The sequence below is a fragment of the Amblyraja radiata genome, chromosome 6, assembly GCF_010909765.2.
Source record: "Amblyraja radiata isolate CabotCenter1 chromosome 6, sAmbRad1.1.pri, whole genome shotgun sequence".
NCBI lineage: Eukaryota > Metazoa > Chordata > Chondrichthyes > Rajiformes > Rajidae > Amblyraja > Amblyraja radiata.
This window is the reverse complement of record NC_045961.1, coordinates 92,725,713-92,752,425: the sequence shown is the minus strand read 5'-3', so window position 1 is coordinate 92,752,425 and position 26,713 is coordinate 92,725,713. Positions and strand designations below refer to the sequence as shown.

General features: G+C 42.1%; 1 protein-coding gene across 1 annotated transcript in view; it reads left to right on the top strand.

The window, feature by feature from the left end:
• tmem131 (transmembrane protein 131) overlaps positions 1-26,713 on the top strand; it is a 181,371-nt gene that overhangs the window by 26,196 nt on the left and 128,462 nt on the right. The window contains 1 exon segment of the mRNA XM_033023248.1: positions 22,798-22,859. Coding sequence (XP_032879139.1) covers positions 22,798-22,859 — 62 coding nt within the window.

The following is a 26,713-nucleotide window of genomic DNA, read 5'->3' as shown; positions in this document are numbered from 1 at the left end:
GATTTTGGTAAGCCTAAGGTTTGGCTGATGTTTCTGACAGTTTTATTCTTGTTTCTTAGTCTCATAATGGCTTCTTTGACTTTCATTGGCACAACTTTGGTCCTCGCGTTGATAAACAGCAATAAAAGTTTCCAAAGGTGATGGAAAGACTGGAGAAAATACTAGGTGCTGAGAAAAGATTTAATAGGAATCCGAGGGGTAACTTTTTCACACAAAGGGTGGTGGATGTATGGAACAAGCTGCCAGATGAGGTAATTGAGGCTGGGACTATCTCAACATTTAAGAAACAGTTGGACAGGTGCATAGATATGACAGGTTTGGAGGGATATGGACCAAACGCAGGTGGGTGGGACTAGTGTAGCTGGGACATGTTGGCCGGTGTGGGCAAGTTGGGCCGAAGGGCCTGTTTCCACCTGCATTAAGGAGGCAATTAAACACACCTGAGCAATTACAAACATCTGTGGCCATGTGTCCCAAACATTATTGTGCCCTGAAATGGGGGGGACTATGTATAAACACAGCTGTAATTTCTAAATGGTGAAACCAAAATGTATAAAAATGGCCTTTACTGAAATCTGACAATGTGCACTTCAACCACACGTGATTTTTTTTTTTTCTATTACAGATCCCAAATTGTCGAGTACAGAGGCAAAAAAATAAATCATGGGTTTTTGTCCCAAACATTATGGAGGGCACTGTATAGGGCTTGAAATTAACGGTTGCCCAGTTGCCAATGGCCACCTAAAGTCCCGCTGGGCAACCTAAAAGCAGAGTCATTTTGCCCGGCTTGGCACCCCCCCCCTCTATCCCCCTCGCTTTCACTCTCCATCTCCGTCTGCATTCCATGTCAGGGCCGCCGAGTCTCCGCTCTCTGGCCTCTCCTGATCGGCCAGCCGCATGCCAGCACATCCTCTGCTGCCCTGCACATGCGCACTGCCACTGAAACCCAACGCAGAATCATTCCCTGGAGCTGGAGTAACTCCCTGGAGTAACTCTTGCTTCTTGGTTTCCTGGTCCTCCAGAAATATTCCAAATGGAATTTAAACTGGTGGTGGTGAATAGTAGAGGAGCAGAAAAGTGTTCTGGGGGGGGGGGGGGGGGGGGAAAGAGCTACCTTAAATTTCCCACCACTGGCTCCCAAACCAGGGCATTGGAGATGTCCTCATTCATTAGGGAACGGGGGTTCTCCTCTTCCACTATAGATGAGGCTCTCACCAGGGTCTCTTCTGTACCCCGTAACTGCTCTCACTCGCCATCTCTCCCCCCCCCCCCCCCCCCCCCCCACCCCCACTCGTAACAAGGGCAGAAACAGAAAATAGGTGCAGGAGTAGGCCATTCAATATGATCATGGCTGATCATCCAACTCTGTATCCTGTACCTGCCTTCCCTCCATACCCCCTGATCCCTTTAGCCACACGGGCCACATCTAACTCTTAAATATAGCTTCTCCCTCTTAAATATAGCTAAATATAGTGAGGACAAAGAGTCCCCCTTGTCATCGCCTTCCACCCTACCAGCATGAAAGCTTTTTTATTTTACACTTTCATGTTTTCTGAACGTTAGCTCTTTATAATCAATAATCGTGTAACTTTCAATATGTTCAACCTTTTTGGAATATATTTTTTTAGAAGGTAGCTTGCCACACCTTTTGATGCTAATGTTCTGTATGCCGTTCAATAGAGCATTAATGAATAGATTTTCTGGAATGTTTGAGTAGGTTTGGAAGTGCTGTGGAAAGTTTTTAGTAAACTTGAAAGTGCTGTTTGTAGTTTTCATTTACAATAAAGATGTGATGTTCTCATACCCATTGTACCGTAGCAAGATGTGCTACTAAATGTCTGTAAATGGAAGTAATCTTATTGATGTAGAGCTGTTGAAACCCTAATACAAACAGTCAATGTGTCGCCAGAGATAGCTGGGCTCTTAGCCAGACTATAACCAAGAGCATGGCCTGTGGGGAATTGTGGAGCTGAATTAAACTTTGTAATGATGCACAAATGCATGACATCATGATGGAAGTGAGCCGTTAAAACTATATTGAATTTGTGGTATCTTCTTGTAGGTTTTGAGAAAAATAAAAAATGGCTGGCCTGTCCAAGTAGATTAGGTTTAAATTTTTTTTTCCCCAGCTTGAGCGGTTGCATTATTGGAGAATTTCTTGAAACTATACACCAATTTATTAGTCTTTGGATATTTCAGAAATCATAGATTCAAAATCGCCCCTTATTTTAAATAAGAGTTTAACTGGGGGAAGGAAATATAGAATATGCATTGTTCCTAGTTAATCAATGATAAGTAAGGTGTTAAAGGGACTGGGCAGTGAATTTGTTGCAGTCCAGTATTTTTGAGGACAGCAGCATTCTGAGAATGAAAATAGTTATTTTATTTCATGTGCATTAGTAGAACATTGATACTGCAGTTATTGCTGCCGTTTCATAGCTTCAGGGGCCTGTTTAATTCTAACCTTTGGTGCTGTCTTTGTAGAGGTTGCATGTTCTCCCATGATTTTATGAATTTCTCTCAAGTTTTCACATTTCCTCCCACATCCCGGAGATGTACTCGTTGCTTAATTGGCTCCTGTAAATTACTCCCTAATAAGTATCAAAAGAATAAAATAATTGGTGCGCATGTAAAAGTTACTGGAAAAGTGCGGGATGGAACTGATCGATTTGCTCTGCTGGAACTGGCATGAACTGACTGAGCCAAATGGCAGCATCCTGTGCTGTAGTGAGTGCCTTAAGCATTTATAGTACAGCTGAAATGAGAGTTTTGAATTGAACTGTGTTTTGGATATCTTGTAAGGATTTGGTTCAAGTCAGAATATTCTTGAGCATTCCCTTTCATCAATTTTTATTTTTTAACGTGGCATGTGCCATAAAATTTCCTAAAGAAAGGAAGCTTGCTTGTGTATATTGAAATGAACAGTCAGTCCAATGAAAACTATATTAGTTTCCTGCTCTAATCTCAGTAGTGTACATTGAATCTAGGCCACTGGCAAGAATTATAACTTTTTATATGATTGAAAAGAATTCCCTAGATTTATTTTTGAACCTCATCTTGGACATTAATTTTATGGTTGAATTGTTTATTATGTCAAATCAAATTAATAGCTCATGGATGCCCTTCTTACTGACTGTACTATCATTTAATTGACTAGATATCATACAACCCAGATCTTGTGTGGTGTTGAAGTTTAACACTGCCACGTTTCATTTTTATTTGTTAAAGTTTTTTTACACCTAAATTTTCTGAAATTTGTGGACTCTAGCTTTGGAATAATTTCATACTGGTCAGTTGCTTTTAAATCTTCCATTCAAATGCTTGCTACTCATCCTAAGGTTTGATAACATATTGATAAAGGCTATTTTTGACCAGAAAGGAATTGACACTGATTGCAATCTGTCTTCAACCCAAGAGTGGATGCTAATCTAAAGCTATGGTTGCGAGCTTCAAGTTCCTGTGTGTAAATATCAGGATGCATCACAGCTTGGTTTGGCAGCAGCTTTGCCCAAGGCCACAAGAAATTGCAGAGTAGTGAATATAGCCCAGTCCTTCACATGCACCAGCCTCCTCCTTCCCCCTGCCTCTCCACTATTGACTCCATCTATACATCATATTTCCTTGGGAAAGCAGCCAACATAATCAAGGACCATTTCCACCCCAGTTATTCTCTCCCTCTCCCTCTCCCCCTCCCTTCGGGCAGAAGGTGCAAAAACTTGACAGTACCTGCCATGGGTTTTGGGAGCAGCAGCTTCTTTGCTGTTGTCAAACAAGCGAACAGTCTTCCCATAACCTAGGGTGTAGTCCTGGTCTTCCGAACTACCTCAATGCCAACCTTGCAATTGTTTTCTTTTCTATTTTCACTATAAAGCTACAACACTATGTTCTGCACTCTAGTGTTTTTCTCTTTGCGTTACCTGTTTTGTTGTGTATGGCTTGATGGTATTCATGTATGGTATGAGTTGAATGGATAACATGCAAATAAACCGTTTCACTATAAGACTAAACATCTGTAAACTGATGCCAATACCAAATAAATTTTGCTAAATGAGCAGATGCGAGGGTTTAAACCTGGCCCATTCCTTGTATCCATGAACTCTACCTTGTTGGTGCACTTATTTTACCATTAAAGAGAACAAGTTGTAACGTGGGGGAATGGTTTTGGACTGGCAAGATGAGCCTTAGAGAGGTGCATGCAGGGATATTTTGAATGGGAGTTTGACCTGTGGTGGAAGTAAGAGGGATGGAGGAAAAACATGTTTCAGAAGTAGAAGCTGGCAATTGTGGATGAGTGGAGGTTGGGAAGAAATTGTGTACAGTTCGCTTATGATTGCTTCAACATAGGTACATTTTGTTATTTCTTATTGAAATTAAATATTGTAACTTCTAGTTAGCTAGGTTGTTCAGATGTGATCTGTTGTGATCAGCTTTTTAATTCTACACTAGAAATACATGTTTAACAAGGACAAGAATACCTGTATTAAGAATGTGTAATCAATTGACCATACATAAGGAGAACTATTCCTGATCTTTGATTTGCTTCAACTATAATTTCAGCAGAGAATGTTATAAACCTTTAAAGTGGTTTCATTTATGAACTTTTTTGAGAGATGCATTTGTTATGTTTTTTCATTTGCACCATTGTGATATAGAATTGCCTGCAGACACGATACTGTAGATGCTGGAGGGACCTGGTTAGGAAAAAAGGTAGTAGCTGATAGGTGGAAAACAAACTGCAGATGCTAGTATACAGAAGACACATTTCTGGATAACCGCACCAGGTGAGCCAGCATCCCTGAAGAACATGAATAGGTAATGTTTTGGACCCTTCTTCAGAATTGGGGGGAGGGGGGGGGGAGGAGAGAAAGTAGAAGGCAACCACAGGGCTCTCGCTTAACTTTTTTTCCCTGTTGCCAGCCGGGCAACCTTGGCAGCTTTTTAGGTTGCCAAATGACAGTTTAGGTGGTCATTTTAGATGACGCGCGCGATAATGTGCTCGGACGAAGTGCGTAGTTACCAGTCGGAATTATGCTCAATGAAGCATTCACATATTATTTCTGCTTCAAATAAAGTCACAAACTAAACATATTCACCAATCAAGACATGATATATACCACAATGACATGCAGCGAAATTATAATACAGTATCTCAACTCTTTTTACACATTGCAATTAATGCAACTTTTATTATTTCTTTCCACTTCCAAACTAAAATGTGGTTGGATTATTCAGCGTATGATCAACTTGTGTCTATAAATCCTGGACCATGATAACATATATGCTTAACCATGCACACTACAGATTGATGCAAGCATGTTTTCTGTGAAGGACCAAAAATTATCATGACATGGCCATAGCATGGGTCGTTATTGCTATTGGCACAGAAACACTCTCGCTTCCAACATAATTTATCCACAACAAAATATACAGGTTGCAAGGAATTTTCTAAAGGCATTTTATGATAATAGCTGTTAAAACTGACTATACCCATTTGACAGGTTAAACATTACACTAACTAACAAGAAGGTACACAAAATTGCTGGGGAAACTCAGCGGGTGCAGCAGCATCTATGGAGCGAAGGAAATAGGCGACGTTTCAGGCGGAAACCCTTCTTCAGACTGATGGGGGGTGGGGGGGGGGGAGAAAAAAGGAAAACGGGAGGAGGAGGAGGAGCCCGAGGGCGGGCGGATGGGAGGGTGGGAGGAGACAGCTAGAGGGTTAAGGAAGGGGAGGAGACAGTAAGGGCTAGCAAAATTGGGAGAATTCAATGTTAATGCCATACGGACGCAAGGTCCCCAGACGGAATATGAGGTGCTGTTCCTACAATTTCCGCTGTTGCTCACTCTGGCAATGGAGGAGACACAGGACAGAGAGGTCGGGAACATTGAATTCTCCCAATTTTGCTAGCCCTTACTGTCTCCTCCCCTTCCTTAACCCTCTAGCTGTCTCCTCCCACCCTCCCATCCGCCCGCCCTCGGGCTCCTCCTCCTCCCCTTTTCCTTCTTTCTCCCCCCCCCCCCACCCCCCATAAGTCTGAAGAAGGGTTTCGGCCCGAAACGTCGCCTATTTCCTTCGCTCCATAGATGCTGCTGCACCCGCTGAGTTTCCCCAGCAATTTTGTGTACCTTCGATATTCCAGCATCTGCAGTTCCCTTTTGAACACTAACTAACAAGAGGTGGCCAAAGGACATAAATGCAGCAAATGTTATTTTGGTAATATATTTAAAGGTGTCAAGGCGCTACATTACCGGATACTCAGATTAGATGTATGTGTTGTGAAGATACCCAGTTTGTAAGCGACAAATTAAAAAAAATTGTTCATAACCGCTTTTTCCATCATTCCCGCTTCAGAATTAACGATTAAATTTCAACTGAAATATCTCCTGACCAAATTTGTGTTGTATATGACTGACTGTAGAAGTAAAACCTGGATAAATCCAATGTATAGTTGGGAATGTTGCTCATTAAATAACTACATTACTGATACTCCATCTTAAGAGCATTGATTTGCCGTTAAAATGAATTCTGTAATAACATGTCAACGGTAGCAGTGACAATCGAACACTGCGGTTTTAATGTTTCACGTGTTCACAATTAATTAATCCATCTTTATGGATTAAAACAAATATTAACATTGGGAATTAAAACATATTTGATTGCATTCCGTTATCAAACATAGTCAATGTTCACTCTGAAGACATTTCCAGCACAATAGGGTTGGGTGGGGGTGGGAGAGGAGGTGTGTGAATCGGTACAGGGTGGATAGCTGGCGGTGGTGGGGGGGGTTGAGAAGTCATTCGGTGCGGATTGGATGGATTGAGGCAGGGGAAATAGTGTGTGTTATTTGGAGTAGGTAAAATTGTGAGGGGAGAGTGCGGGGGATGACAGTGGGGTTGAATGGGGGCGATCTGTGCAGGATGGATGGGGGGGAGCAGTGCAGGATGAATGGGAAGGGGGGGTCAGTACAGGATGAATTGGGGGACCAGTGTAGGATTGATGGGGAGTGGCAGGAGAATCAATGTAAGGTGGATAGGGAGATCAGTGCAGGATGAATAGATGGAAGGGGGGGGGGGGGGGGGGGGGGGGGAAGATGAGGAGGGGAGCACACGGGATGTTAGTGAGAACTGAATAGAGGCAGGAATGGGGATCAGTGCAGGATGGAGAGGAGGGGTCACAGGATAAGGGAGGTGGAGGGTGGCGTACAAGAGAGGAAGGGGCAGAGGAGGTGGGAAGGAAGGTTAGCGCTCCTCGGACAACACCGGCATCATCGCTGCCTTGGCCGTCCCTGCAGGCACGGAAATCGCTATCAAAATATGGAGGGGACGGGGGGAGACACAATATCTTGGTGGCCGCGCGCGCATGTGCACACTCGCTCACAAGCTCGAGGCTTCGGAGGCTCAATCCAGCGCTAAATGCAGCTCAACTCTGCCTGTCTCGTCTGGTCATGCCTGGACTGATGACATATTTCCTGTAAATCAGGCAGGGCTGTAAGTTAACCTGGCGGGACAGGCAGAGTTGAGCTGGGTTTAGCGCTGCTTCTCTGCGCTGGCTGTGGGCCTGGGCGCACCACACCCGCCTGATTCCCGACATCTCTGGCCACCCCCGGGCATGGGGGGGTCTCTCGGGTGGGGACCTCTTATAACAGGGGGGACGTGTGGGTGAAGAGAATGCCGAGGCTCAAGGTAAAAAGTGGAGACAAAAGGCTGCAGAAGTGGAAGCTGGGGAGTGAAATGTACTGATCAGAGGGTGGAAAAGGCAGGTTGAACCCAGAGTCGTGAGGGATAGGAACTGAATGGATCGTGCAGAGGAAAGGAATGGTGTGATTGGGTAGGGGAAGTGAAGTAAAATTAGAGATTTGTCTGGAGTTGATAGTAAATTACCGCAGCAAAAGCTAGCTTTTTGGACACAGATTTTAAATATTCTAAAGACATTATATTTCTTCTTTCCATGTATATTGTAACTAATGGTAAAAAAAATCAGCTGTGACATACCACTGAAAATGATCTATAAATTAATTTTGCCAGGTGTGACCAGGATAGGGTTAAGGGTGGGGAGGGTGGCAGGAGATGGATTACATGGGAATTATGGCATTATGCTTAGATAGTTGTAAGCAAGCCTACCGTTAAAAGAGAATGTGAAGTTCCAGGATGGTGGTTATAGAAACATAGAAAATAGGTGCAGGAGTAGGCCATTCGACCCCTCGAGACAGCACCACCATTCAATATGTTGATGGCTGATCATCCAGAATCAGTCCCCTATTACTGCTTTCTCTCAAGATCCCTTGATTCTGTTAGCCCTAAGTATATCTAACTCTCTTGAATCCATCCAATGAATTGGCCTCCACTGCCTTCTGTGGCAAAGAATTCCACAGATTCACAGCTCTATGGGTGAAGAAATGTTTCCTCATCTCAGTCCTAAATGGCCTACCCCTTATTCTTAAACTGTGACCCCCTGGTTTTGGACTCTCCCAACATGGGGATCACTTTTCCTGCATCTAACCTGTCCAATCCCTTAAGGATTTTATATGTTTCTATAAGATACCCTCTCATCCTTCTAAATTCCAGTGATTATAAGCCCAATCGATCCATTCTTTCATCATATGTCAGTCCGGCTACCCGCCATCCCGGGAATTAACCTGGATGTTGCAGGAAGTTGCAGGACAGCAACTTCTAAAAACATATTCGCAATTACATGAGGTTGTGAAATTGCAAATCTCAAATTCCATCCATGTTGAGGGGGAAGAATAACTTTGAGTAAAGGGTGGGGGAAGCTATTGCTGAGGACATCTACCAATGCTTGGATAAGCAACAGCAAGAAATGACAATGTATCCAAACTCGCTAAACAGTGTAGAATTGTGGAGGAGGGTGGTGTGGTCAATGAGTCGTGAAGAATCTGAGGTGCCAAAATGTAAATCTCTATTTTTATATGTTAATCTCTGTTTTCGTATGTTGCTGTTTGCTCAAAGTCGTGGAGAACTATGTACCATACATGCCAGCATTATACCAGAGCTCTAGACTTTACGTTGAGGAGAAATGGTGCAAAGGTTATGTATTCTCTGGATTGAAGGAGGTTCATGGGTGATTTGAAGTTTTGAAAAGGACTCTGAGCACCCTTTCTTTGAGGAAAGTTATATAGACAAGAAGTTTAAAATAAATACTAATTTGTTCAAAGGTTGGTGACAGAATGAAGTGCTCTTCCACAGGAATTCTGTAAATATTATTTCATAACTAATCATAACTTTAATCCATCAATTTTTTTCTCTAGGCATCCGAAACATTTGTGTGTCACCATCAACACATTAAATAATGATTGGAGAAAATGTGTTCTCTTGAAGTATTTTAAAAAAGTTTCTGTCAAGTTGCTAACATTAATATTGAGTATGCATTATCTAACGTTGAAATCTGATGACCTAATGTGGGAGATTGTTTTCTTCAACTCCATTCTTTCTGCTATTTGTCATGTTAGTATTCTCTGGCTTTGTAAAATATGGGACATTCTTGGTTGTTCCCTCAACCATTTCTAAAGGACAAATGTTTATGTAGTCAGATAATTTACTTTCATTTTTATAAGCACTTTATTTTTTTGGGGTGAGGAATGAAATGCAGTAGGGAATTTTATCAATGGTTTACTTAGAACTGCAATCTCCATTATCTTTGGAAACACTTGATCTCTTTGTAAACATGATAATATCATGTAATGACTTGTGATGGTAAGTCATTAAAATATCGATTTCTTTGGTTGAGAAAAAAACTGGGTGGCAATGTATCTGGAGAACTTCACACTGCTCTTAGAATAGTTTACCTTTAAATCAACAGTGGTTCTTCTTTTTCCACAGAGCAGTTTCAAAATTATCATGTGGTATTCTGGTTTTAGTATTGTAGTTGCTAGAAATATGGCTTCCATGGATTCTGACTCTAGGCCATGATTGAAGCTGTGTTCCTAAATTTTAATGATGGAACTTCTCAATGCCACATCTTTGAAATCAGATTATCGTGATATGGCCTGGCAGAAAATCACGGGATAACTGAGCACATTTATTTGTGGACAAAAATGCTGGCGAAACTCAGCGGGTGAGGTAGCATCTATGGAGCAAAGGGAATGGGCGACGTTTCAGGTCGACCCTTCTTCAGACTGAAGGGCCTCGACCCGAAACGTCCCCTATTTCCTTCGCTCCATAGGCGCTGCCTCACCCGCTGAATTTCTCCAGCATTTTTGTCTATCTTCAATTTTCCAGCATCTGCAGTTCCTTCTTGTACATTTATTTGTGGCATCACTTCAATTTCTTTGTCACATTTGATGTTACTAAAATTCTCCTCTTGGCCTTCTGCTGAACATGTTCAACTATGAGCTTTGCAAAGCAAAATCCTGTTTTCCTGTACTAGCCAATATCCCTATCCGCAGCTAATATCTGTTTCCAAAGTAATATCTAAATTCCTTAATCTATTTTCTTTCTAATTTCTGGAACCTTTATTCCTCACCATCCTCATTTCATTTTACGAACTGGACCTTGTGCCAATTTTTTTCCTTGGGGCACCGAGCCTTTGGTTGTTGAGACTTTCATCCCTGAATCCATGTTCACCAAAACCTCTAGTATTTTTTAATTAGACCGTGGGTGGTATTTACAAACCGTTCAACTTTGAAAGGCCAGGTTTACGATGCTGAAGTTCCAAATTTACAGATGACACAAGGCTGGGTGGCAGTGTGAACAGCGAGGAGCATGCTATGAAGGCTTTAGGGTGACTTGGATATGTCGGGTGAGTGGGCTGATACATGGCGGATGCAGTATAATGTGGATAAATGTGAGGTTATCCACTTGGGTGGCACGAACGAGAAGGCAGATTGTTATCCGAATGGTGTCAGATTAGGAAAAGGGAGGTACAACGAGACCTGGGTAGATACAGGAAAAATGTTCCCGATGTTGGAGTCCAGAACCAGGGGTCATAGTTTAAGAATAACGGGTAGGCCATTTAGGACTGAGATGAGGAAAAACGTTTTCAACCAGAGAGTTGACAATCTGGCATTCTCTACCACAGAAGGCAGAGGAGGCCAATTCACTGGATGTTTTCAAGAGAGAGTTAGATACAGCTCTTGGGGCTAATGGAATCAAGGGATTTGGGGAAAAAGCAAGAACTGGGTACTGATTTTGGATGATCAGCCATGATCATATTGAATGGTGATACTGGCTCAAAGGGCCAAATGGACTAATCCTGCACCTATTTTCTATGTTTCTATGTCTATAAAACGGACAAGTCTATCATTACCTTCAACTGTGCTCAAATGTCAGGGCAAAAATTTAGGCTGGGTTTTAAAAGAACCTTTCCTATTCTCTTTTTTTCTCAAACACTTAAAACCTCTTTCCTCCTTCATGGGTAAAATAGTGTTTGCCCATGGATGTTGCCTTACAACTAATCAAATCAGTTGCAATATTGAATCCATTGAGTTTAGGACAATGAAGAAATAGATGGTTGCAATTTCAATGCCATGTTTTCTAGTCCCTGGTGGAGAACTGATTGGTTGCAGAAATACTGTCATTGCCTGACACAACCTTGTTAATAGTACAGTATTGATTACAGCAATATTTTGGTCTACTGGTCTTCAGTGGTTGGGATAATGGATTTTCACCTTCATAGACCAATTCATCTTCCACCTGATGTTAATTTCAAGCCAACTGGTGTCTCTGTAATTGCATGAAAAGTGAACATTCTTGTAATAAATAGACCTGTGGAGGAAAGGGTAGATACTGATAGCAAACAGTATTTCAATATCCACAAACAATTGTAAAACCTGACTTTATTTTGTTGTGAATATTTCATTTTCCTGATTGAATCATTTTTCCTTTCGCACTTTTCTGCTTTGTACTGAGAGGACACCATGGAAGATTCATCATAAATGTAAACAATTTTAAAAGTTCTGTTATGTTTACTGATTTCAATTAGTTTTCTATGTATTAGACATGGAAGTGTCTATGAAATGCACAAGGACATCTCCATGAAAATGTTATTTTGGTGATCTTTCAGAATTGTAAGAGCTTGAATACACTTTGTTATAAAATTACCACTGCATCAGAGGCAAGAAGAATTAATGTAATATTAGTTGGGTGCGGCTTTGTGTACAATACCCATCATTTAGATGTTCAGTTAATGATCCCCTGCAACCATGCACCTATGTATTTGCAATATCTTCTTGAATATAGGCCTGTAACTTGGTCACTAAATCGTGTACATATTTTTTAGCTATTCTAAGGAGATTTACCAATGCTATTGAACACAATCCATAAACAATGGTAAAACTGGAATTTATTTTGTTGTGAATAATATTTCATTTTCCTGATTGAATCATTTTTCCCTTTCGCACCTTTCTGTTTTGTACTGAGAGGACATCATAGAAACATAGAAAATAGGTGCAGGAGGAGGCCATTCGGCCCTTCGAGCCAGCACCGCCATTCATTGTGATCATGGCTGATCATCCCCTATCAATAACCTGTGCCTGCCTTCTCCCCATATCCCTTGACCACTAGCCCCTAGAGCTCTATCTAACTCTCTCTTAAATCCACCCAGTGACTTGGCCTCCACTGCCCTCTGTGGCAGGGAATTCCATAAATTCACAACTCTCTGGGTGAAAAAGTTTTTTCTCGTTAGTCTTAAATGACCTCCCCTTTATTCTAAGACTGTGGCTCCTGGTTCTGGACTCACCCAACATTGGGAATTTTTTTCCTGCATCTAGCTAAACAAGTACTTTGGTTCTGTCTTCAAGAAATATGAGGGGACTGAGGATCTAGATGGAGGGAGGAACTGAAGGGAAAGCACATTAGTCAGGAAATGGGCTTCGGTAAACTGTTGGGACTGAAGGCAGATAAATCCACAGGGCCTGATGGTCTGCATCCCAGAGTACTCAAGGAGCTGGCCCTAGAAATCTTGGATGCATTGGTGATCATTTTCAAATGTTCTCTCGACTCTGGATCAGTTCCTGTGGACTGGAGAGTATAATATGACCCCACTTTTTAAGAAAAGAAGGAGAGAGAAAATGGGGAATTATAGATCAGTTAGTCTTACATCAATAGTGGGGAAGATGTTTGAGTTGATTGTTAAAGATGTTATAGCAGCGCATTTTGAAAGCAGTGACAGGATTGGTCAAAGTGAGCATGGATTTATGAAGGGGAAATCATGCTTGACAAATCTTCTGGAATTTTTTGAGGATGTAACAAGTAGAATGGGTAAGAGAGAGCCAGTGGATATGGTGTATCTGGACTTTCAAAAAGCCTTTGACAAGGTCCCACATGAGATTAGTGTCCAAAATTAGAGCACGTGGTATTGACATGGATAGAGAACTGGTTAGCAGACAGGAAGCAAAGAGTAAGAATTAACCGGTCCTTTTCAGAATGGCAGGCAGTGACAAGTGGGGTGCCGCAAGGCTCGGTGCTGGGACACCAGTTATTTACAATATATTTTAACGATTTAGGCGAGGGAATTAAATGTGACATCTCCAAGTTTGCGGATGACACAAAGCTAGGTGTTAGTGTGAGCTGCCATGAGGATGCTATGAGGCTGCAGTGTGACTTGGATAGGTTGGGTGAGTGGGCAGATGCAGTATAATGTGGATAAATGTGAGGTTATCCACTTTGGTGGCAAGAACAGGAAGACGGATTATTATCTGAATGGTAGACACAAAATGTTGGAGTAACTCGGCGTGGGACAGGCAGCTCTGGAGAGAAGGAATGGGTGACATTTCGGGTCGAGACCCTTCTTCAGAATGATGTCGGGAATGGGCGGGACAGATAGAATGTGGTCAGAGACAGTAAGACTAGTGGGAGAAATTGAAAGGGGGGGGGGATGGAGCGAGAGGGAATGCAAGGGCTATTTGAATTTAGAAGTCAATATTCATACTCCTCGATATCCCGCTGCTCCGCTCTTGCTCCCCTTTCCCCCATTCGCAACAAGGACAGAGTCCCCCTTGCTCTCACCTTCCACCCCATCAGCCGTCGCATACAGCATATAATCCTCCAACACTTTCGCCACCTCCAACGGGATCCCAATACTGCTCACATCTTCCCATACCCACCCCTTTCTGCTTTCCGCAGAGACTGCTCCCTCTGCAACTCCCTGGTCAACTCGTCCCTTCCCACCCACACCTAGGTTCTGCAACCACAGGAGATGTAACACCTGTCACTTTACCTCCCCCCTTGACTCCATCCAAGGACCCCAACAGTATTTTCAGGTGAGACAGGTTCACTTGCACCTCCTCCAACCTCATCTACTGTATCCGCTGTTCCAGGTGTCCAGGTAAATTGGAGGAACAGCACCTCATTTTGCTGGGTAGCTTACACCCCAACGGTATGAGCATTGACTTCTCTAACTTCAAATAGCCCTTGCTTTCCCTCCCTCTCTCTCTCTCTCTCCCTCTCTCTCAATCCCCTCCCCTTCCAAGTTCTCCCACTAGTCCTACTGTCTCCGACTACATTCTATCTTTGTCCGGCCCACTCCCCTGACATCAGTCTGAAGAAGGGTCTCAACCTGAAACATCACCCATTTCTTCTCTCCAGAGATGCTGCTTGGCCTGCTGAGTTACTCCAGTATTTTGTATCCACCTTCAATTTAAACCAGCATCTGCAGTTTTGTCCTACACATCTGAATGGTGTCAGATTAGGAAAACGGGAGTTGCAACAAGACCTGGGTGTACTTGTACATCAGTCACTGAAAGTAAAGCATGCATGTACAGCAAGCAGTGAGGAGAGGATTTGAGTTTAGGAGCAAGGAGGTCCTACTGCAGTTGTTTGTACAGGGCCCGCACCTGAAGTATTGTGTGCAATTTTGGCCTCCTAATCTACTTCCAAACACTGCTAATTGCATTCCAGGCAAACGTCCATCAATTAAAGCAGCACCTTGTGATTGCAAAAAAATTCTCCCTGTGTATAGAATGCCTGGTTTACAACTTGCTCCCTCTTTGGATGATCACCGATTCTAATTGCTAATGGGTGTGGCAGCATTTGCACTCAATGACTCTTGCCATTGTACAATAGAACTTTAGAATGTTTTTCCTCTAAAAAAATTACTTTTACCTTTTTAATCATTTCTACATATTTTTATTTAATTTCATGAAAGTTTACTCAAATAGATCTCAGTTTTACATGCTTTGTTTTTAAATGTTTAGGAGTTGCATACATCTCATCAGAATGCCCTAGTGTATAAACATTGTTATTCTTGACCTGCTAGTCTATCATTATTTGCCAAATATACCTTGGGGCAGATGCGTGGAATGCTTTATTGGCATGTGCAAAAATTGCTTTCAGCAAGATAGGACAATGTAAATGGAACTGCAGATGCTGGTTTACCAAAGAAAGACACAAATGTTGGAGTAATCTAGCTGACCAGGCAGCATGTCAGGTGAACATGGATAGGTGATGTTTTGGAAATTGTAATAAAACTCAATAAAGTCAAAATATAGACTTGTCAATTGTCGCAGCTTTAGTAAATTCAAATTCTGTAATTTTAAATTATTGGTAGCCTTTAACATAGCAAAGGAGACGTGGACTAAATTTGAGGATGAAGTCCGATGAGAAGACATTACTTTTCAGACAGTGGTGAATATTTAGATTTCATTACAAAGGAGGGTCAGTTGTTGAATAGATTTCTGATAGTGATCGTCAGATTTTTAGATAAAGCAATCGAGTGACATGGGATAGTGCAGGAAAGAGGTGGTACCTAATTTGCTGCTTATGATCCTAATGAATAGCAGAGCTGGTAAAGTAGCCAATGGTGACACCACACAATGCCCAGGTTTAGTTGGAGGCCGCAACCTTAATTTTCACTATCAATTGAATGCTGCCATTTATTCCAATAACATGAAGTTAAGGTTGATGCATGAAGTGAATTATCACGTTCTGCAATAGTATTAGCATAAATATGGATATAGCTCAGTTGATAACTTTTATCTCTGGTCAGAAACTAAGATTGGCTTTACTTGAAATATATAGGCTGTCACTTAGTTTTGTATGAATTGTTCCAGTGGCTTTGTGGGACTTATCAGAACCTGCTTTTGAAGTCTAGTCACTGTTGTAATGTTTCTGATAGCTAATTTATGCTTGAAACATCTATAAAAGCTTCCTTGGGCAGCAATATGATCATGATCATGCTTTGAATTAGGCATAAAATATAGCCGGGATATCAGGACGAATCCTCCTTCCTGTTTGGAACCCCTTTCTCTGCAACCCCCTTTGCTCAAGAGCCAGCCCCTTTCAAGTCAAGTTACAATTGTAATCCCACAAGTAATTTGTGCAGCGTGCCACAAGTGTTAATGTGATAATAACTAGATAACGATGAGTAAAGTCAGCAGTTGCAACTTTGTTATCTTGTTTTCAATTGGATGATTTCTGCAGAGGGACGGGGAGCATTTTTACAGGAATCTTAATTTTCAGTCAAATTATTGTTGGAGTGAGAAACCATGTACTTGTAGAATGATGTTGTTCATTGCTTTTGAAAAGGGGTAAATGTGTTGGGTCATTCTCGTACAGGACAGAGGCACACGAGAGGCTAGAAGTTGGTTTGGAGGATGGTGTCGAAAAGGTTAGTGGACAGAATAGGCAGGTGGAAGGCGGAGAGCGAGGAAGAGGGGTTGGTTTAGACGGCATGTATTTTAATGCAAGGGGCCTGACGGGTAAGGCAGATGAGCTTAGGGCATGGATAGGTACGAGCGACTGCGATGTTGCAGCCATGACTGACACCTGGTTAAGGGAGGGGCCGAACTGGCAGCTCAATGTTGCGGGGTACAGGAGCTTCAGGAGAGACTGGGATGAAGGAAAAAGGGGGGGGGGGAGGGGTTGCATTGTTGGTTACGGAGGATGTCACGGCTGTGTTCAGAGGTGACATTATGGACGGTTGGTCTAGTGAGGCTATGTAGGTGGAGATGAGGAACAAGAAAGAGATGGTCAACTTGTTGGAGGTGTACTACAGACCCCCGAATAGTCAACGGGAATTAGAAGAACAAATATGCCAGGAGATTGCAGACAGCTACGTCAAATAAGGTGGTTGTTGTAGGACTGGGGAAAATCATAGTGTGAAGGGTTTAAATGGGATGCAATTCCTCAAAAGTGTTCAGGAGAGTTTTCTTAAGCAGTATGTAGAGACCCCCACACATGAGGGCAACGCTGGATCTAGTATTGGGATATTGGGACAGGCAAGTTAATTAAGTATTTGTGGACGAGCCTTTTGTGACCAGTGACTGCAGTTCGAATTGGTTTATAGTTATGGATCGGGATGGAGAGGGTCCACGTGTTAAAATGCTCAACTGGGGATAGGCCAACTTTGAGGGTATGAGAGAAGGTCTCCATCAAGTTGACTGGAGCAAGTTATTTGAGGGGAAAGGAACATCGACCAAGTGGGATGTTTTTAGAAGTGTGCTGACGAAGGCTCAGGATGTGTACGTCCCCGTTAGAGTGAAGGGCAAAGCAGGCAAACGTAAGGAAGCTTGGCTGGCGAGGGAAATTGAGGCATTTGTCAAAAACAAGAAGGATGCATGGGACAGGTAAAGGCAGCTGGGATCAAGTGCATCCCTGGAGGAGTTTCGAGAATTAAGGAGCAAACTGAAAAAGATCAGAAGGGCAGAAAGGGGTCGGGAGATAGCTCTGGTGGGTAGCATTAAGGACAATCCCAAAATATTTTATAAATACATAAGGGGGAAAAGGGTAACGAGAGAGAATGACAGTAGGATGGAGGAACTTGGGGCATCAATGGAAGTGTCTTGAGAGCATTCAGTGTTACCGTTGAAGAAGTACTGTCGTGTATGAAGGTAGACAGATCTCCAGGGCCTGATCAGATATATCCTAGGACATTGTGGGAAACTAGAGAGGAAATTGCGGGAGCTCTGGTTGAAATTTACGAGTTGTCCTTAAATACAGGAGAAGTGCCGGAAGACTGGAGGGTGGCAAATGCTGTGCCTCTTTTCAAGAAGGGCTGCAGGGAAATTGTTGGGAGCTATAGGCCGGTGAGCTTAATATCTGTAGTTGGAAAGTTACTGGAGAGTATTCTGAGGGATAGGTTATACAGGCATTTGGATGGGCAAGGGCTGATTTGGGATAGTCAGCATGGTTTTGTATGTGGGAGGTCGTGTCTCACAAATCTGATAGATTTTTTTGAAGACATGACCAAAAAGGCCGATGAGGACAGTGCTGTAGATGTTGTGTACATGGATTTCAGTCAGGCATTCGACAAAGTTCCGCATTGTAGGCTGCTCTGGAGGGTTACATCGCATGGGATCCAAGGAGAGATAGCTGAATGGATAGCAAATTGGCAGGAGGTAGAGGGTGGAAGGTTGCTTCTCAGACTGGAGCCCTGTGACTGGTGTGCCTCAGGGTTCGGTGCTGGGCCCGTTACTGTTTGCATCTACATCAATGATTTGGATGAGAACATACAGCGAAAGATTAGCAAGTTTGATGATACAAAAATGAGTGGTTTTGCAGATAGTGAAGATGGCCGTTAAAGATTGCAGCAGGATCTGGATCGATTTGCCAGGTGGGCGGAGGAATGGTTGATGGAATTTTATACAGAGAAGTATGATGTGTTGCATTTTGGAATGTCGAACAAGGACAGAGTAAATTGTAGGCCCCTGGATAGTGTTGTAGAGCAGAGGGATCTAGGAGTACAGGTGCATGGTTTCTTGAAGGTCAAGACACAGATAGATAAGGCTTTTGGCACTTTGGCCATCAGTCAGAGTATTGAGTTTAGAAGTTGGGAGGTCATGTTGCAGTTGTATAAGACGTTGGTGAGATCGCATTTAGAATATTGTGTTCAGTTCTAGGCACCATGTTATAGGAAAGGTGTTGTCAAGCTTGAAAGGGTTCAGAAAAGATTTACGAGGATGTTGCCAGGACTAGAGAGTGTGAGCTATAGGGAGAGGTTGAGTAGACTGGGTCTCTATTACATGGAGCGCAGGAGGATGAGGGGGATCTTATAGAGATATACAAAATCATGAGAGGAATAGATTGGGTCGATGGACAGTCTCTTGCCCAGAGTAGGGGAATTGAGGACCAGAGGACATAGGTTTAAGGTGGAGGGGAAAAGATTTAATAGGATTCTGAGGGGGAACTTTTTCACACAAAGGGTGGTGGGTGTACGGAACAAGCTGCCAGAGGAGGTAGTTGAGGCTGGGGCTATCCCATCGTTTAAGAAACAGTTAGACAGGTACATGGATAGGACAGGTTTGGAGGGATATGGGGCCAGTGGGACTAGTGTAGCTGGGACATTGTTGGCAAGTTTGGCCGAAGGGCCCGTTTCCACACTGTATCACTCTATGACTCTGCGTTCGAAGCAGCAGAATGGTGCAAGATTGTAGTACACAAATGTAAGTACAGTATAACTTAATGAGGTAGAGTTAGGCGTATGTGGCAACACCTCTTGGAAAGTGGTCTCAACTGAATATTCGAGCATTTAAGCACTATCTTTAAGACTTTATAAGAAAGAAAGGGTGGCAGGCATCCTTAAAGAAAATGGAATGGAGAAGTTCTTGGGCATTCATGAATTGCTTTTGTTCTTTGTAATACAATTTTTAATTTATTTTTAGATAAATATTAAGGGAATGTCAACTGTTTATTAAGTTGCCTATTTCAATTTCTCTCAAATTAGTTATCCACTTCACAGTGTTACGTTGCTGAATTTAAATTATTGGGAAGGTCAAAACAACGTCATATGTCTGTTTCTGTGCCTGCCCCCCCCCCCCCCATCCTAATAACTTTATTGAAGAATTAGGATCTTCTCTTTAAAAATTGTTTTGCTTTGAGAAAAGAACTAATTGGTCTTGTCCCTCATCTGTGTTTCAAAACCGATCCATTTGAGAATAAGTATATGGGAGTTGCCCAGATATCCAGTTGCTAAAACGTGGGCCTCAAGTGAATACAGTACTTTCACTTTTAATAGCTTCATTTTCATTGTGTGATTTGTATTTAACACCCTGTAAAATTAGGACATTTTCAATTTGGCATAGATCTATTGTATAGACCAACCCTCAAGGGTTTAAGGCAACTGGGTTCATCCTGTTTTTGGTCACTTAATGCATTCTAGTCAGAGTTTTCTGTTTTTTTGTTCCATCTGCTCCCGTTTTGTTCCATCTGCTTCCCCTATGGTTCTGAGCTGCATTGAACTTTTCCGTGCATGCCAAACTTGTTGAAAATGTAATTTGTTTTCTTGAACTGATCGAATCTTGGAATTTTTAAAATGAGAATTGCATGTTTTGTCATTAGTTTTTGTAGTTTTTAGTCTGTTGCTACTTGGCAATTAATTAAGTAATATTGTAGTGTGGTTTGAAGTATAAATGAGCACCGTATTCATTTACCACTGTGTAGCAGTAGCACAGGTAAGACACAGGTAAATCTTAACATAGCTATTGCTTCTAAGCACAATATTGGTGTCAATACTAGATTGTAATGGATTTGATATTTGTTATAATTTGAATTTTTTTACTATTTTTTAATTATTACCCATTTGTTTGGAGTAACAAGTTCGTCAATTTGATTTGTTTCCAAAATCACTATCCAGTTTACAGCAGATTATAGAACAAATAATGGATTACTCACATTTTTCATTTGGTGCTTAATGCTGGAAGATTTGAATTTTGTAGTGATTGACCCGATGTTCCCGATGTTGGGGAAGTCCAGGACAAGGGGTCACAGCTTAAGGATAAGGGAGAAATCCTTTAAGACCGAGATGAGAAAAACATTTTTCACACAGTGGTGAATCTCTGGAACTCTCTGCCACAGAGGGTAGTTGAGGCCAGTTCATTGGCTATATTTAAGAGGGAGTTAGATGTGGCCCTTGTGGCTAAAGGGATCAGGGGGTATGGAGAGAAGGCAGGTACGGGATACTGAGTTGGATGATCAGCCATGATCATATTGAATGGCGGTGCAGGCTCGAAGGGCAGAATGGCCTACTCTTGCACCTATTTTCTATGTATCTATGTATCTATGACCAATTTTATTTTGTGCATGAATACAAAAAAGAGTTGGAAATGTCCATACTTGAAAAATTGCAATTGTACTTTTGCGTGTAAAATGTTTCTGGCTCTTTTTGCTTTAGAACCCTTGTACCTACAATTACATATCCATGGCTGAAATTTTACAAAAAATATATTTTCATCAATTTGATGAATATAAGAGTAAAGATGACTCTACACGTGGAGTAAAACTTGGCACACTTGGCACACTCTGTTGTGCTGCAGCAAATAAGAATTTCATTGTTCTATCTGGGACACATGACAATAAAACACTCTTGTCTCTTGACTATGATGTCTAGAAAACTTTGAAAGACTCACTATCAACCTAGTCTGTCTTGAATGACAGTCTCTTATTTTTTAAACAGCGATCCACAAGCTGAAACCTTTCCTCAACATTTGCCCATAATACCCCTTAGAATCTTGTATGTTGGGTAGAAACTAAGAAGTGGATTTTCCCCGACTGGAATGTTTTCATCTAGTGTTGCGAGTATAAGGAAGTCTCTTCCTTGGTCTATATTCATTTGTAAATGCAATTCAAGATTGGATTCTTGGACCTGGCGATTAAGTAGGAAGGTATCTTGCACTTGCCTTATTAATTTCCGACCCCATTCTTAATCGTTTGTCATTTTGAGCAAGTTCATCATTAACCTGATTTGTCCCCGAATTAATCCATATGAGGATGAATCTTGTTTCACTTGCAGTTACTTTAATATTTTGCCTTGACTTCTGAGCAGTCTAAATTGATGTTTGCAAAGTAGCTTCATTTTGAGTAATGACCCAGGGATTGAGATTTTGTAATGTGCATTAGTACCAGACCAAATCTTTTTTTTAAATGCACTTGGCTTAAAAATGAATGGCAAACATACTGTTTGGCTTTCTCCTTTGTTCTCACATTGGTTGTAGATGAAAATATGCTGTCATTTGCATGAATGAAGCAGTGAATGATATTTATTCTAATTGGAATTTCATGCACATGTTTTTATTAATATTTGAGAAGTTGAGACATTGACTGTTAAAAGTTTAAATGGCCATAAATTGGATTTATCACAAAAATGTTATGGAATACCAGATTTAAAAAAAAAATGGCTTTTAACCTGTCAGAAATTGCCCAAAGAAAGTTGTGCTTCAGTACAATTGTATTTTTGTATATCAGCAAATTGAGTATCAAATGTAGAATAAGCTGGTTACCTCTTTGAAATCTCCTTTTCTTCCTTCTGACATATAATTGTAGTGAGAGTTAATAGTTGCTATTGTAAAGTTTGATTAGATAACCTTGGTTGTAGGTTATTCTGATTTGTGCTGGCAACAAAATTGCTGCAATGAGTCTTTGCATTGGCACACAATTCGGAATACAAATAAACAGTGCTTAACATCAGATGTTACACAATGTCGTGTCCCGATTGACTTTTTGACAATTTGGTGCAAGTATCCAGTAGTTTTATTTTGTTTCTACCAGGCCCATAAACTAAACCATGGTGTCTGTCTCTTACAAACCTAAGCACGCAAAACCCTTGTGGAATACCTTTTACTTGCAAAGTATTAAATGTAGCTCTGGTTTGGCGACACCATTAATTTAATGAGATGTAAAATTATACCTTATCTATTGTGACATCATTGGATGTAACATTTGTAACAGACTACAGGCATGGGAGGTCTTGATGAACAACAGGCATAATCCTGCACCACTTCAGAAAGTGATCCTTTACTATTGCGATATAATCTTAGCAACGTGTAGCTTGTTCCTGCCTTGATTTGTGATGTTTCACACCAAATGTACTGAGAATGAAAAAAATATTTAGTGCTTTTCTTTTCTTCCTAGCATTTATCCAATCAGAAAACATAATTGAGATACTACATTTTGGTGAAGGAGGCTTATTACAGGTATGTAATTACTCATCAAATTATATTTTGCCATGTAAATGTGTGTACATTTCATCAATGTAAGCTAAATTGCAAGGTACTTAATGTCCTTTAATTTAAAAAATACAATGAAACCAGTGTTTTCTTTTGCTTAGTACCACGTCCTTAGAAGGTTGTGAATTCTCAACCCAGAAGGATATCGATGCTCAGATACTTAGTATATCTGCGGTTAGGTTTGATGGACATTTGATCACAAAAAGAATTAAAGGGGTGGAGGGGCGATTTGTAAAAATGAACTTGAAAGATATTGTCATCGATGAATGGCAGGGCAGCACAAAGTATGACCAACGGCTGCTCCTCTTTCTAATTGAATTTAATGATGAACAATGGAATGATTCTCATAGTTTCAAAGAAAAGGCAGTTGCAGCATTAATTAAGTTTGCATCATTTGATAGGTTGTAGATGAGGTGCACCAAACCCAATTGGAATGAAAATGCAAAGGAGCAATGTATTTTTACCTCGTGATATCGCTGCTGGCAGTGGTATTTTGTCATATCTTTAGTAATTGATTGACTTAAGGGAGATGTTTCTCATTGACAAGACCAGTATTTAATGCTCATTCCTAATTGTCTTTGCTAAAGCTTTTAAGTGCTACAGTTCCTGTGGTGAAGATGGTTCCACAGTACTGTTGGGTAACAAATTACAGAACCTTGAGCCATGGTGGATTAGTCTAGGAGGGGTGGGGGTTGGGGGCTAACATAGAAACATAGAAAATAGGCGCAGGAGTAGGCCATTCGGCCCTTCGAGCCTGCACCGCCATTCAATATGATCATGGCTGATCATCCAACTCAGTATCCTGTACCTGCCTTCTCTCCATACCCCCTGATACCTTTAGCCACAAGGACCACATCTAACTCCCTCTTAAATATAGCCAATAAACTGGCCTCAACTACCTTCTGTGGCAGAGAATTCCAGATATTCACCACTCTCTGTGTGAAATTTTTTTTTCTCATCTCAGACCTAAAAGATTTCCCCCTTATCCTTAAACTGTGACCCCTTGTTCTGGACTTCCCCAACATCGGCAACAATCTTCCTGCATCTAGCATGTTCAACCCCTTAAGAATTTTGTAAGTTTCTGTAAGATCCCCCCTCAATCTTCTAAATTCTAGCGAGTTCAAGCCGAGTCTATCCAGTCTTTCTTCATATGAAAGTCCTGAAACAAACAGGTGGGTTTGTCCCCTGTTGGTTATCATATATATATATATATATATATATGGTGAATCCTTCTCATCTCTATTTAACATGGAGTTTATGGCAGCTGGGGAATTCATGGACACAAACATATTGACATTACGAGAGGGGTGCATATCCACCTTTATGTGCCTCAGTCTTGAAGAGTGGAGAGTGACCAATATGCTTTATTAAGAAGGGTTGCAAGGAAAAGCCAGGGAACTCTTGACAGGTGTTGACATCAGCGGTGAGAGTTACTTGATAAAATTCTGAGAGGCAGGATCTACTGCATTTAGACAGGCAAGGATGGATTAGGTTGAGTCAGCAAAGCTTTGTGTTGGAAATTGTGTCTCAAATTTGAGTATTTTGTGAAGAAGTATTTTGAAAAGGAGGATTGATGAGGCCAGTGCGATAGACACTGTCCACATGAATTTCTTCTAGGCTTTTGTTAGGATTGGTAGGCTAGTCCTGAAGGTTAATCACATGGGATCCAAAGAGAACTAGCCAATTAGTGCAAAATTGACATGATGGAATGAGCCAGAGGGTGTAGTTCAGGGTTATTTTTTCAGATTAAAGGCCTATGACCAGTGGTTCGTGCAGAGATGAGTGCTGGGTCCCCTGTTGTTTGACATGTATAAGTGATTTGGGTGTGAATATAGGTGGCATGATTAAGTTTCCAGATGCCTCAAATCAGTGGAGATATTGCCTAAGGTTGCACCAGAATCTGGATGTTGAACAAACTTGGATTGTGTGGAGCATCGGAGGCTGAGGGGAGACCTGATAGAAGTGTATAATATTATGAAGATCGATAGGATAGACAGTTCAAACTCTTTTTTCCCCAGGGAGGAAATGTCTAAAACTAGAGGGCAATGTGTGGGACAATTTTATTTTACACAGTAATGTGTGTTTGGAATGTTCTGCCGGGGGTGATGATGGTGGAGGCGGACACGATAATGAAATTTAAGTGTCTTATGGTGATGAAGCCGGATTTTAGTTAAAATATAAGAAGATATTAAATTGGCTTCTGGGCTAGCTTACAGCTTATATTTAGTCTCAAATTAGGCTTGCCTCAGGTTGCGGGTGTGTGAGATAATAAATCCTATAACATTGTCTCCCAAGTGAGGAAGTGACAGAGAAAGAAACAGCTAGTCACATCTTTGAAGTAAGATGCCGTAATCCAAATGGCCAATGTTTATGAAGGACGAGAGAGGAACCAGGGAAGTAGAAAGATAAAATGTCGTAAACCAAATGGCCAATGTTATCTTGTAACATGTAAACAAAAGGCCTTTGATGTGATGCATTCTGTGGAAACCTTTTCCTGTACCTCTGACCATGACTAATGTCTGTGAAATGTGCTAAGGGGACAAAAAAACCCTATTTAAGGCAATGTAATTCTGTTGTTCAGAGAAGTGGACGGAGGACGGTCATGTGTCTGTATTGGTCACTTGACTGGAGTTCTCCCTCCCTTCCATCGGCCGATAATAAGTAAAGTTGTGAACTGGTCTACCAAACAGTTTGTATGGTGTCTGTTTATTAAGAAGCGAACCTGGTTTAGTTGTTAAGAAAAGTAGCTTTTTCAATGGATGGGGACTTGGTAGTGGATCAGGTGCTTGACATTATGTTCAGCACAAGCATTGTGGTCCTAAGGGCATGTTTCTGTGCTGTACTGTTCTCTGTTCCTGGTCAAATTTAACTTGGACCTGTGTGAGGTGATGTATTTTCTGGATCAAGGGAAGGACATTCCGTGAATTGCAGGGCACCCGGAATGTAGAACAGAGAGACCTCCAGGTACAAAAATGTAATTCCCTGAAAGTGGAACCACAGGCAGACGAGGTGGTGAAGAAGCAATATGGCACACTGCCCTCATCTTGGAGCATTGAGTACATGCATTGGGCGCGACTCAACCGTTGCAGCGGCCCCTATCTGTCTTTTTTTTTTTGTCTAGTTAAATGTAGTGTTTGGTGTTTTTTAATACTGGTTTTAAATGTGTATATGTGGGGGGAGGGGGAAACCGTTTAAATCTCTTCCCTGTACGGGAGACCCGACCTTTTCCCTGTCGGGTCTCCGTTGTCGTTGGGGCCTAGCAACGTGGAGCGGCCTCCAGCCTGAACGACCCGGGGGCTCGGGAGACTGCAGAGCTGCGGACTACTCACCATCGAGGGGCTGGCCGGCCTCGGAGCGTGGGGAGCGGTGGTGACTTGCTGCTGCGACTCGACTCCTGGGGCTCGGAGGCTCCAGCAACGCAGCCGCAGGTCTGGTGGACTGGGACATCGGGAGCTCGCGGGTCCGGGGGGAGAGAGAGACCGCTTCCCGGAGCTCCCGCAACGCGACTTCTCCAGCCCGTGTCGCGGGGTTGGAACGACCCGGAGCGGGGACGTACATCGCCCAGCGCGGCTTCATTGCCGTGGGACATTCCAGCGCCCGCCGGGGGCTCCAACTTTGTGACTTTTAGACCGGCAGCGGGGCCGTAAATCGCCCGGCGCGGCCTAAAATGGCCGTGGGACTTGTCATCGCCCGCCTGGGGCTTGGATATCGGGAGAGACATGGAGAACAGGGGAGAGAAAAGACTTTGCCTTCCATCACAGTGGGTCCACTGTGATGGATGTTTGTGTGAACTAAATTGTGTGTATGTCTAGGAATTGTCT